The sequence below is a fragment of the Drosophila montana genome, unplaced genomic scaffold (genome assembly GCF_035044405.1).
Source record: "Drosophila montana isolate Dmon_TW-CO22-7 unplaced genomic scaffold, ASM3504440v1 contig_3833_1, whole genome shotgun sequence".
NCBI lineage: Eukaryota > Metazoa > Arthropoda > Insecta > Diptera > Drosophilidae > Drosophila > Drosophila montana.
This window is the reverse complement of record NW_026998704.1, coordinates 631,109-643,759: the sequence shown is the minus strand read 5'-3', so window position 1 is coordinate 643,759 and position 12,651 is coordinate 631,109. Positions and strand designations below refer to the sequence as shown.

At 38.9% G+C, this 12,651-nt stretch overlaps 1 protein-coding gene across 7 annotated transcripts in view; it reads right to left on the bottom strand.

Moving 5' to 3' along the window:
• fra (frazzled) overlaps window positions 1-11,994 on the bottom strand; it is a 50,245-nt gene extending 38,251 nt beyond the window's left edge. For 3 of the 7 annotated variants that reach the window (XM_064695675.1, XM_064695679.1, XM_064695680.1), the window contains exon 1: window positions 11,125-11,994. In XM_064695675.1, coding sequence (XP_064551745.1) covers window positions 11,125-11,242 — 118 coding nt within the window. In that variant the 5' untranslated portion in view covers window positions 11,243-11,994. The remainder of the gene's footprint in view (window positions 1-11,124) is intronic. The other 4 variants (XM_064695677.1, XM_064695678.1, XM_064695681.1 and 1 more) reach the window with 2 other exon arrangements.
• Between the last annotated feature and the right edge of the window lie 657 nt (window positions 11,995-12,651).

The window sequence follows — 12,651 nt, the reverse complement described above, 5'->3', positions numbered from 1 at the left end:
AGATTTGCATAACTGCGCGACAGCCGCAAATGTGGAAAGAAGCCAGAATAAAGACAATTACAGTTAATGCATTGCATATCAGACGCAAAGGTTCAGATTTGTGTAGGGGAAATAGACCTGGGGCAGCTGTAGAAATTAACAAGTTATCTATGCGCGAAAACTACACAATAAATAAATAGATATAAATCTAAAACAAGTATATTTACACTCTGAAAAGAATTACATATTTCAATTCATCTTTCTGTAGTATACCGAACTGTTTTACTGGCTGCGGCCAGTAGGAAATAAATGGAAATATATGACATTCAAGTTACCTCTCTTAGAGGAATCTTTCGCCCGATCTACAGCAACAAAACTATCGTATTCTGCTTTCAATCATATCCGTAAACGTTAAAGCGTGTCTTTGCTCTGTGAGAAGGTAGCAAGTGGACTACAGCTTCGTCAGAGTTTGATTTATTCTGCGCAACATATGCTCAAAGATAAGCGAAAATATCGCAGCAAAACCAAAGTGGAAACTATCATCAAGAAGAGTAACATATATGCTTCAGAAATTAGAGCATTTTGAAGTATATAATCGGTTTGTCAGTTATTAACGGCAGACCAAATATCGCTCGATTGCCGTCAAAAGCAACAGAATGAGTAGTTGACTTGGCCCAAAAACAAACGCTGTCAGCGCTTTGGCTGCAAAGTTACGCAGTTTTCTAGTCGAGTGGTCGAGTGGCTGCCGCAGCATTCCAGTCTTGGTCTGTTTGGGACAGACTTAAGTGTCGGCCAAAAGAGAATCAAGCGTCAAGTGTTTGGCCGTCGCACATAAAATGAAGCGTCTAATGGGCGAACAACTAAAGCGTTTCGCTCGACTCAGCGAACTGGTCGCATTTTAAACACTTTATGCAAATGTCAGCGGCGACACGTAAATTAGCGCAAAACTCACTCAAATTGTGGCAGCAACCTGAACATGACAGCTCAATTGAAGATGCCACACAGAGAGAGCGAGAGAGAGAGAGCGAACAGATGCAGTTGCAGCTCTTGGCCAGATAATTGCCATTAATCAGATATCGACGGGCGCGTCATAAACTGCGCTTGTAATCGACATTTGCCATTGCATTCGCTTTCAAAGAACCCAAAACAAATGGCAGACATGGCGAGCAGCAGCAGCAACAGCATCTGACAGCGAGTTCAACAGCTCAACGGATCTGGGCCCAGAGACCAGACCTGGCCAGGTCTGCGCTCGGGCCATGGCTATGAAATATGCAGCACTTAGTACCTACTTAAGTTGCGCGAATGCGCCAGGCCTCGAGTCGGACGGACGGACAACGTTTGAGATAAGATCACAACACTGCCAACAAAGATCACTGACTGTGTGTGTGTGTGTGTGTGTGTGTGTGCGGTGTGTGTGCCCCTGGCTTAGGAGCCATGCGGGGTTGTCGTGCAGACAGCCAGGCACAGTGGTACAAGACTGCAAGAGTATTATATGTATAGCAAAAATTAAATAGTTTTGGCAGGTACAATTAACTGCTATATGAGCTAGTAAGCCTTAAACTACGAGACTCTAAGATTTTGCTTTACATAAGTTAAGTATAGTTTATTTAAATCCCCAACGCATTTAAAAGTATACAAAGAAAATACTTTTTAAGCGAATCCAACCATATTCCTTGTTTTCTCTTATGGGTAATATTTATATGTATTCTTTTTACATATTTATTTACTGTGATACCTGTCTTACGTATTTATCCATTTATTTAGATATCTTTAGAATTTATAGATTATCGTTAAATAAACACAGCGCCAACCGATGCAACTATTTGGTTTCAAATAATTGTATACAGTTCGTTAGAATTAAGTTGTTCTGATATTTCATATAAAAACTTTTATAAAAACAATCAGCTCATCTATCAAAATATTTATGTGATAGTCGTATCGCAAACGCGTGTGAAGAGTGTTTTGTTAGGTTTGAAAAAATGTTTATATTTATATATTTTTGCGTTCATCTCAGTTTTCAATGTCTGTCATGGTGATGTCTCTATTTTTGTTTTAGCTACTATTGCTTACCTCCATTTTATGTCTCTTCATTCTCTATTTATCTCTCTCGTTTTATTCTCTATCTATCTCTCTCGCTTTATTCTCTATTTATCAATCTCTCCTTTTATTCTCTATTTATCAATCTCTCTCCTTAGTTTCTATCTATAATTCTCTCTCTCTTTCTCTTTATTGTTTATCTATCGCTCGCTCTATCTCTCTCTCTTAATTGTCTATATCTCTCTCTTAATTCTCTTTCTATCTCCCTTTCTTTATTCTGTCTCTCTCTCTCTCTCTCTTTATTCTCCATCTATCTGTCTTTCTCGCTCTCTCTCTCTCCCTCACTCTCTCTCTTTATTATCTATCTTTATTTCTCTCTCTCTCTTTCTCTCTCTCTCTCTTTATTATCTATCTATCTGACATCCCCTCTCACTTCCTTTTCGAACTTCCACTCCACTTCTCTTCTGAACACTTTCCTAACTTTTAGCCCCAATTCTTGAATATTTTTTTCCTGCACTTTTCATAGACTTCAGCCCACTGTACCAAGGCAGGGAGGACTGCAACAGTGGCATCGACTCGTAAGTGGTATGAAGTACGTGCATTTTGTAGATAATATTGAAATAATAGCAGCCGCTGCGCATTCGCTTCGAGTCGGAGTCGCAGTTCAGATCGTCGACTGAGCAGGCAACGCGCCTGCTTCTTTTGTCTTGTGCTGCTTGTAACAAATTACTTGGTTGCCAACAAACCGCACGCCGCCCCCATCCCCCATATATATGCTCCCCTCCCCCTTCCACCCATCGTTTGTCGTCGCCGTTGTAAGCGTCGCTCGTTTTTCATGTTCTATTTTTTTTTGTGTGGCAATCGCAGCCGCTAGATTAACGCTGCAGATACAGAAACGAGCAGGAGGCGGGTGAGGAGGAGGAGGGGGAGGTGGGGCACTGCAGTGGAGAGTGGATTGAATTCAACGATCGATCTACTTTAAGGCAGCATGGCCAGCAACGAGAAACGTTTAGTTGGCTCCGCTTGACCGATAAGCGGCTGATAAGCCGCCCAAGTCGAGACTCTTGTCGAGACATGGACATGCCAGCCAAATGACCAACTCAATTTGCTGCCGCATTTTCAATTAATGCTGCCCCACGGCGGCGACAACAACAGCAACAGCAACAACAACAACAATGCTAAAACTTAGTTTGTGCCTTCAAAATAATTATGAAGCAAGTTGTTATTAAAGCCCTCTAGCTACAAAAGAGGAGTATAATCAACTTAGGACAGATGAATCAGTAAGGTATATATGCATATTTATGTGCTGAATCAGTCTGGAGAATATAAAATAATACAAGTTCCATTGAGAATGTATGCGTAGAGGAAGATAATGAAAAATAGGGTTGTTTATAGAAAAGCGAAAAGATTTTTTATATGGAAAACGAGCCTCTTCTAGCATCCGATAAATCTCAATTAGAACGAGGTAGAGTATCTCATAGGCCAGCATTGCCCATTAAATATTATTTCTCTGCGGATTTCGTGACAGGATAACATCAAAACATGTTCTGTGTGAACGATCTGCACTCTGCAGAAGCTTATCTTAATATCTGGCAGATGCAATTATGCTTGCCTTCAGGATCTAGATTCTCAGACCAGGTTAATACTTACAAAAAACATGTAGTAGGTTCTTTGTATTCAGTCTCACGATTAGGAAAACTTAATTAGGTTCTTAGCTAAATGCTCGAAACTCGGCTTCTAATCCAAAAACTGGATAAGTTTGATATTAAAAGGACAGCCTTCTCCTCAATTTATATTTCTTTTCTTGCGTATGGAATGGCTGCAAGTTTATTTAAATTCCAACTAAATTCAGCTCATGTCACTCCTCCAGTTTGTTCTTTAACAATCTAATTTTGAATTTAACTCCTCTTTTTTGAAAACGAATAAAAATTACTTAAAAAACGATAATGCGCTTCAATTTGTTTACAGAGTATACTGTTAGTTGAGCGTACTCGACTAACCTAATCTTATATAGGAGAGCTCGGAGTGGCGAGTGCCGAGTAAAGTTTTAATTGAGTTCTTTGCCCAGCTGCGGGCACAACTGGCACCCAATGGAACGCGATGCGACCGGACTTGAGGCGTGGCTCATCTCCAGCTGGAAGCTGGGAGCTGCTCGATGGTGGCTTTATGAGCTGCATTTAAAAAGTAGTTGATGCTTCCGTTTGCAGAAGGTGATTAAGTGAATTGGCATAGTCTAGTCCGATAATGTCTGGGCGTTTTATATAGCTGCAGTCGAAGCTCGGGAGCTCTTGCAATTTTACGAGCGAGTTTCGCGCTTCATTTTGAAGGCCAGCAACTGCACCTAAAGCTGTTCAGGATTTGCACCTATTACACGGTCTGGTCTCGTAGAGAACGCTTAAAGTGCCGTTAAAATAGCACTCGGCAAAAGACATATATTATTTGCCACGGCAATGGACATGAAAGTAATAACAACAACAACAAGTTGTGGCACAAAATGGCAAAGTTGTACACAGAAACAACGAAGTTGAAATACGCTTGCTATGAGAAAATGAAAGATCTTAAAAGGTTTAAAACTAAATAATATAGATACAACAAATTATCATATCATAATTTCTGCTAACTGAGCAGATGAAGGAGTTTTAGCATTTTTAGCATTTCCACAATTTGCAGAATGGAAGGAATCTGGGGGAGCACTCAGGTTGGCAAAAAGATACTTAGCTACATCCTGTTATTCCACATACAGAAATACTTGTTGTCTTCATGGAAAATTTTTTATTATTAGCGAAAATTTTTTCCGATGGTGCAAATAGAATGCTTGAACTACTTAAAATTTGCCTACTGGGTATTTGCATGGCCTTACTTATCCCTATATATTAAACTGTTTGTCTTGACTGACTGACGACTGATTGACTGACTGACTGATTGAGTAAATGACTGAATTATTAACTGACTGACCGTAAGAGCTAGGTAGCTGAAATTTGTACTGTAGTTATCTTATAAGATGGAGGTGCTTTCAGAGACGAGATTTCACCCACATTTCACACTTTTCGGAAAATGCATATCTCCTGTTTGTAGTTTCAGGTTTAAGGTTCTTGATAAAAATTCATTAGAGACGTGTTTCACACTACTCGCAGAATTCAATCTATTAAACTCTTAAAAATGCTAAGTGATTTTTAAAGGCGGATTTAAATATCTGGAGTTATTCACAACATTTGAAGAAATCCCAAAAGAGTTCTTTGCAGAATCTTAAGAAATGATGCATTTGATTACGCACTTTTGTTTCCAACTGCTTGTAATAGCAGGTAAGACTCTTTCTTTTCAATAGAGTATAAACACTAAAGTCAAGTACTTGTTGGAGCCTGGTCTGTGCTCTGGTCCGAGATCCGTCTCCGAGCTACAGTTCGCGCCTCCACTTCTGACCTTTCGTCTTGCTTGGCCGCTTGGCTCTGACTGAGCTGTTGTTGTTGTAATTGTTGGTAAGTTAACACTTTATAGCCGCAACGTCTAGTAAAATGTGCAAATGCAGTGTTGTGTCCACAATTTACAAGGCTTCTAATTTCCAGCTGCAGCTCCAGTTCTGGATGCCGCTGCAGCTCCGGCTGATTGGCTGCCCTCCCACGCTTTATGCAAATTGCCTGCACGACCACGCCCACACGGCCTGCAATAGCGCCCAGTTTGTTTGTTTTTTTTTTTTTTCATATACATATGCATATACCTGCTTTGTAGAGAGTGCATTGCCAATGCCATTCGTAATTGCAAATGAAAATAAAGTGAATTTTATGCGATTTCCTGTTGCCATTCATTTAGCCTGTGGCTGCTTTTGGGGGCCTTGCCTTGAGATCAGGACCCGAGAACAACTCTGACCAGATATGGGAGTCGCTTCTTATTGTTGTTCTTGTTGTTGTGCTGCGGGGAATTCGGGTGCGTTGAACTGCAACTGCAGCAGCAGAGGCAGAGGCAGAGGCAACCGCATCAGAAAGAACCTCGATTCGAATTTTGTGTTTTGGGATTTCTCCTGCTGATGTTTTGTTGTTTTTGTTGTTGTGAATTATTCATGTTGTCTTTTGGAATTGGTTAAAACGAAAAAGAGCTCGGCCCAAATTGCATTTGCTGCACAGGCGAGGGCGTCAGAGAGAAAGAGACAGAGAGAGGGAGAGAGACTCTCGAAAACTTGGTTGCTGTTGTTTTCGCTCATTTTTGAGAAATGTTTTTGCCACTTCCCAACTTTGTTCTTGCTGTGGTCAGACCATAAAAATGCCTTGAAAAATAAAATAAAAAAAAAATATAACGACATGACATGTCGAAAATGCATTCATTGCTTTTCGTGTGAATAATTTATGTGCTGCGCAAATTAAAATTCATTTTTGCCATTAAATTTTATTTGAGTTTTCATTTTTATGCACAGCTGGGGCGCTAATAGCAGCCCATAACACTTTTCCTTTTGAGGGAAAACCTAATTAGTCATATGTGCAAAAAAAAAATATATTTTCACACACATTTCTCTAAGATAAGCAAATATTAATATTTGTGTATTGCGATTTTACATAAGAATAAAACACAATATTAACATTTATGGATTTTACGAACTAACCAAAAATATTAACATTTGTGTATTGGAACTTTAACTAAACCAAACCTTTTTTAAAGATCTTGCTTTAGGGAGCTGCATCTAGATTGAGTTTTAGTTTATTTGGATTCTCTGTAGAGTACTGACATTATGTGCATAATTCAGTTCAAACTCTATATATATCTATATGTAGGGCTGGCAACTCCGCAAGATAGAAATATCGATAAGATGTTAGTTAACGGCTGATCAAATGTTAGACGTCTGTTATCTAACAGAAGGGTTGGTAACAGGATCTAGTTAACTATACTAAGAAAGGAAATGTATCATTGTATCAATAAAAAATGAATCTATGAAGTGAATGAAAAGCAAAGTACTTAGATATTAAACTAATGAAGATCGATACATACATATATGATAAATGATGTCGGGAAATTCCTGTCAAAATAAATATTTGATTTCCTCTCAATAAGATTAAAAAGTAAATGCAAATTAAATTGTTGGTTAAGCTCTCTCTCTTCTTAATGCCTAGGCAAATTATGCCCAAGGATACAAAGGGGGTTCCTTTTACTTGATTGATATGGTACATACATCTACCCGGCGAAATGGTTTCTTGTCCCGCCCACTCACACTTTCTTCCAAAAATTAGGTATATAATATAGCCAGCCTTAAGTATCTGTGCTGAGAAGTAGCCAGGCATCTTATATTAATAGAGCTATTCATATAACTATTAATATTAACAAATAATATCCCCAGGATCTATACCAGAAACAAGATCGTTTTTCTTATAACATGTAAATTCCAATTAAAACTAAAGTTCAGTAAAAAACCTCTACATTTTTTCTATAATTGTTTACTTATTCGCATCTCAGCGGACTCTAACTCTGATTGGACGTCTCGGGGCACCTCACTTATTCGTTTGTGTCTTCTCTCGACAGGTTTTCTTTTATCTATGGGCAAATATGATTGAGGATTGAGTCGATGAGGAACGTATTTTGCAAAGTGCAACCTTGAACAATGTCAAAGCCGCAGCCAAGCAGAGAGTACACAAGCAACAACAGCTCAGGCAGACAATGTGCATCCGTGGCAAAACATGGCACAAACCGACGACAAAGACTTCGATTCGCTTTCGAGCCCTTTTTGCAACGCAAGGGTACACTCACAGCACGAGCTGGCCATGTTATTTTGTTGGCACTGATTGAAAATTGACAGAACGGTAAAGGAATTGAACGGCAGTCCTGCCCGGCTGCAGCCAACTGGCAACCTGGTCTGGCAAATTTCCGGGCCAAGGAAACGCTCGAGAGACTTGGCAAACGGCTGTAATTAGTTGGTTGCCGTCGTCAGAGTCGAAACGAAAGAAATGACCTCATTCCGGGCCCGCTGCGTCGCCTCTCCACTTCCCAGTTTCTCGCTCTCTTTCTGTCTCCGGCTGCTTATTTATGTACATTGTGTACACATTGCGACACAGCCCGAAGGCCCCGAACCATATGGAAATGTTTTATGACGGCGACAGCGCACCCTTCAAAAAGGGGTGTGAAATTAGAATAACATGTCACTCATATCGTATAACACGTAATGCGGCCAAATATGCTGGTGGTCGAGTCGGTCGGATGGGGTCGGGTCCGGGTCGGGTCCGGGTCTGGTCTGTAGCTGGCCAGGATTCGCAAAGGATATGCCAGCACACAAAGCGTGAGCACGAAAACAATTGTCACAGTTCACGGGGGCAGGCACTAAACAAAGAATTATGACCATTAAAAGTAAAATGTGAAAAAAAACAACAGAAGAAGGGATTCTTTTTATGGAAAATGGAAACAGGAGCGGAGCACGTAAATTTACTGGGCTCTGCTTGCGGGCTACACCCAGTTCATCATTGTTGTTGTTGTTGTTGTTGTGGTACTAAGATTTTTTTAATTACTGCCTGGCCATTAATTAGGCGCGTGTATGTGTGTGTTTGAGTGTGTTTATTCAACGCTTTGAGCCAGCGTATTTTGTATTATTAAAGCCAACCTGTGCCCAACAATTGGCGCTGGCTTACAAAGCCTGCCCAGGAATGCGTGTCAAAGTTATGTTTAGAGGAGCCTTAATGCTGTGTCCTTTTCGTTTTGTAATACACTGCTACAAACTAGGCGTAAATGTTGCATTTACTTTGAATACAATTTCTGAAAGTCTACAGATCTGCAGATTCGAGGTTGAATCTGTACTTGATTTTATTTTATATAATAATATTTTAGAATTTTTTCTTTATTTTTAAAATTTTTTCGACCCACAATTTTTAATTTAATTTATGAAAATTTTCTGCTAACTTATCTGCACTAAAATTGAATATAAAACAATCTTTCAAATTGAACTCAAACTTTTGAAAGTTTAGTTCAAGTCGAGACGTCAACTTTTAAACTTTTATTTAGCTTTAAATGAACGATATTCTAACAGCTTGTTTTGAGCTCTTCTCGACTAATTTTATAAGTAAACCAACTGTAAATTAATGTTGTTTGTTTAATCTAATTCTAGCTCATGAAAGACTAGTTTTGTGTGAACTGTCCTTTTCTGTTGTCCTCGTTAGAATTGAAAAATATGGCATTATAAGTCAATGTCTGGTTTTAGCTTTGATAAATTTCTCTTTTGGTTAAATCGCCCTCTTAGTTAGTTTTTCATTTCTGGACAAAGCTTAACCCCCGGGTTCGGAGTTTGACCCAAATACTGACATCCCGTAACACGCAATTTGCATATGTATTTTAGCCGAAAGTTGTTTGATAAAGCACACGCCAGCAACGGGAACAGCTTATCATTTTTTTGCTTGTTTAGACAAGACCCTGACTTTTTCCACTTTTCGGGGATGTTCGTCTTTTGGGCTGGCAGTGATAAATTCCAGGCGCCCCACGAGCTTAAGCTGCGCATTGTTTAAGGGGGTTGACGGCATTTTTATATCCCCTCGAATTGGTAGAAGGGCATTTAATTTGTTTGCATTATTTGCGCATTTTGTGTGGATTTGAGGAGCTGATGTATATTTCCAGATACCGAACTGAAATTGAATTACTCGAGCTCTTGCCTGTGGAAAATTAATCAGTTAATGCGTTTCACCTGACAACAGCGCGGATATTTGACCTGTTTCTGCCTACCTGTGCCTTTAGAAGACACTTGTTGTTTATGGGAATTCATTTTGTTTAAGCGTCGTATTCAGGTATTTATGCCCTGTACAAGATTGTAGACTCTAGTGTCGACTTATTGCGCTGAGTGTTTACAGGAGCTAAATTAAGAATGTGTTGCATAGGGTATCCACAAGTCAAGTTCTATTGTTTTAAAAAGCGTGTATATCACATTTACCTATGTTAGCGCTGTAAAAAGACTTATTCGACTAATTTTTCTAAGAATTTCAAAGAGCTACAGCTCAAATACTTGGTATAGGGTATTGGCAAAGTCGAGTTTTTTTTTTTGTTTTTTACTATGTGTATATGAGAGGCAACTTTTTTGCCCTACAAGAAGACATATTCGAACTGTTTATCTGGAAAACTTGGTATAGGATATTCACAAGTCGGGTTCTTTTGTTTTTGAGTGCGTGCATATCACATTTAACTATGTTTGCCCAGTAAAAAGACTTATGCGACTCGTTTATCTAAGAATATCTTAAAAAACTTGCTATAGAGTATTTAAAAGTCGCGTATTCTACGCGTTTATCGAAACTGAAGCGTTTCAAGTCGATGGCGTGTAAATAAAAATGAGACACATATTTAAACATTTTGCCAATTCTTGGCTAACACACACACAAATTTGTATCGAACGAGCGTCGCAAATACACGAATGACTCGAACGGAACTCATTAAAAAAATATGCTCGAAGGCCAAAAAGAAGATAATAAATGCAGATAACTAGGTAAAGTGCTTGTTCCGAAAGTTGATTTTCCTTATATAATCAACAAATGTCTCCTTTTAGGAGCGGGTCGTATATTAATACCCCTCTGTTGTAGGCACCTATCTATATCCATAGTTTGTTTTCGAAAATACTCCGAAATGGATCTCCGAATACTCCGAATTGGTAACAATTATTCTATTCATCTGTTATTTTAGTTTATCAAGAATTCTAAATTGCTCGAGCTGTACTATATTAAGCTCTTATAACTTGTAATTTACTCTGGGCTCAGTTTCAATTATCGAGCAACTACTGTAATTTGCAACGTCCTTGTCTTATCTATAGAGTGCTCTACATCACTTTAATTATTGCGAACAGCTCGATAATGTATGACTAGCATATGGTTAAAAATCGTGTGATTCGTGATTGCAAAAAGTTCCCGATTTGCGTCAGTTTTTCGGGCATGAGGCAAAGGCCGATATGAGAAACGTAATAATCAAAAGGGTGAATATGGTCAAAGGTGGGGCTTATCTTCTATTGACATTAAATCAACTAATTCGGCAAATATTAGTTTCGCACAAAAAAAAAACCTGCTCATTTGCACGTCGGCCAACCAGACAATCTGTCACCTGGGTCTGGTGATAAGGTTAGGGCCAACTGTACATTTAAGATAAGTCCGTATTCGTAATCGATTCGCTTACCTTGACTCGCTTGCGAAACTGTTGCCAGCTGCAGCAGCAGCAGCAGCAGAGGGAATCCGAACCAAATCCACAGCCACATCCAGTTAAATCCGTTTGTTTTGGCCATTTTTGTTGACATTTGAATTGAAACCGTTTCTTTGACTTTTTGTTGCGTAGATTATTGCTTTAAATTGAATGGTAACGGTTTTTGTTCCGTTTAGTTTTTGTTTTTATTCTGCTGCATTTTAACTTTTGGCTTTGGTTTCGTTTTCGTTTACTTTTGGTTTCCTTTTCGTTGTCACTTTTGCACAAACATTCTACAAATTCTACGCATTCCTTCTACACACACTTATTATTCTTATTATTATGCGCTTCCTCTACTTTTATTGTGTATTCGCCGAATTTTGTGGCTTGGTGTCGTTTTTCGCTTTCGTTTTATTCATTCAACTTTGCGCTGCTGCAATTCGTGTGTTTGTTTTGCCGGCTGCAACAATAACAAATTCAATTTATTCGTTTTTATCTTTTTGGCTGTGCACTTTTTTTGGTTCTTTCCCAAACAAAACACTCGCACATCCAGCAACAACAACAACAATAACTACATATGGGAATAGGCGCCAGGCAACAACAAAAACGGCATCAACAAATTGCGCAGACAGTATTGTTGTCTCGCTCTAACTAACGTTTGCGTCGTCTGGCCGCAGGCTAGCGTTGCGAATTTTATTTTTTCTCAATTCATGCTTTGCACTCGATTTGTGAATTAAAACAATCGCACTTGCTACAGCCAAATACATGCTATTATTTATATTATATTATTAATGTGCACTACATTAAATTTTGTTTCAACTTAAGCGCGTTTTTTACACAACAATTCCATGCACTTCACACAGTTGACGCGTGCAGCCAACCTTACGCGACGAAAATTAAATAGAAACTGACGAGAGAAGCGCAATAGCAGGAGTTGGAATTGTGTGAGCATGAGTGGAGAGCAAGTGAGAGCGCAATACGTGCACGCTCGTATTTTCATGCGTCGAGTGAGAGCGGGTATCGATACGCATATCGATACTCATCAGCAGAACATGAAAACCAATTTAAAAACTATTTAACTGACTGTATAATTATGCTTATTTGTGAGTATAGCGTAATTATGTATAAAAATTAAATTAAGACATTAAATTAGTTAAAGTTAAACCGAGCTCACAATTCAATTGAAGTACTGACTATGTCCCAAACAGTTTAAGCCACTTCTTTGCAGCTCTCGCGCTCGTTCTCTCGCTCTCCGTTGAAGTTGCATTTTGCAACACTGTCTGGCGCCAACTGTGTACAATTTGAATTGACGTAACAAATTAAATCGTTTTATGCATTGCTTAAGCTTTAAATTGAATTGATTTAAATTGTTAATTGATTTATTTTGCGCTGCCCTGCATGTTTGCTATACAAATTGATTTAACAACAACAAATTGGCAATGTCGCGACGCTGGCCAAGCAATATGTTAACCGATTCAATTAATTCCAACTGTCAACTGTGCATTCATTTATTTACATATGCCC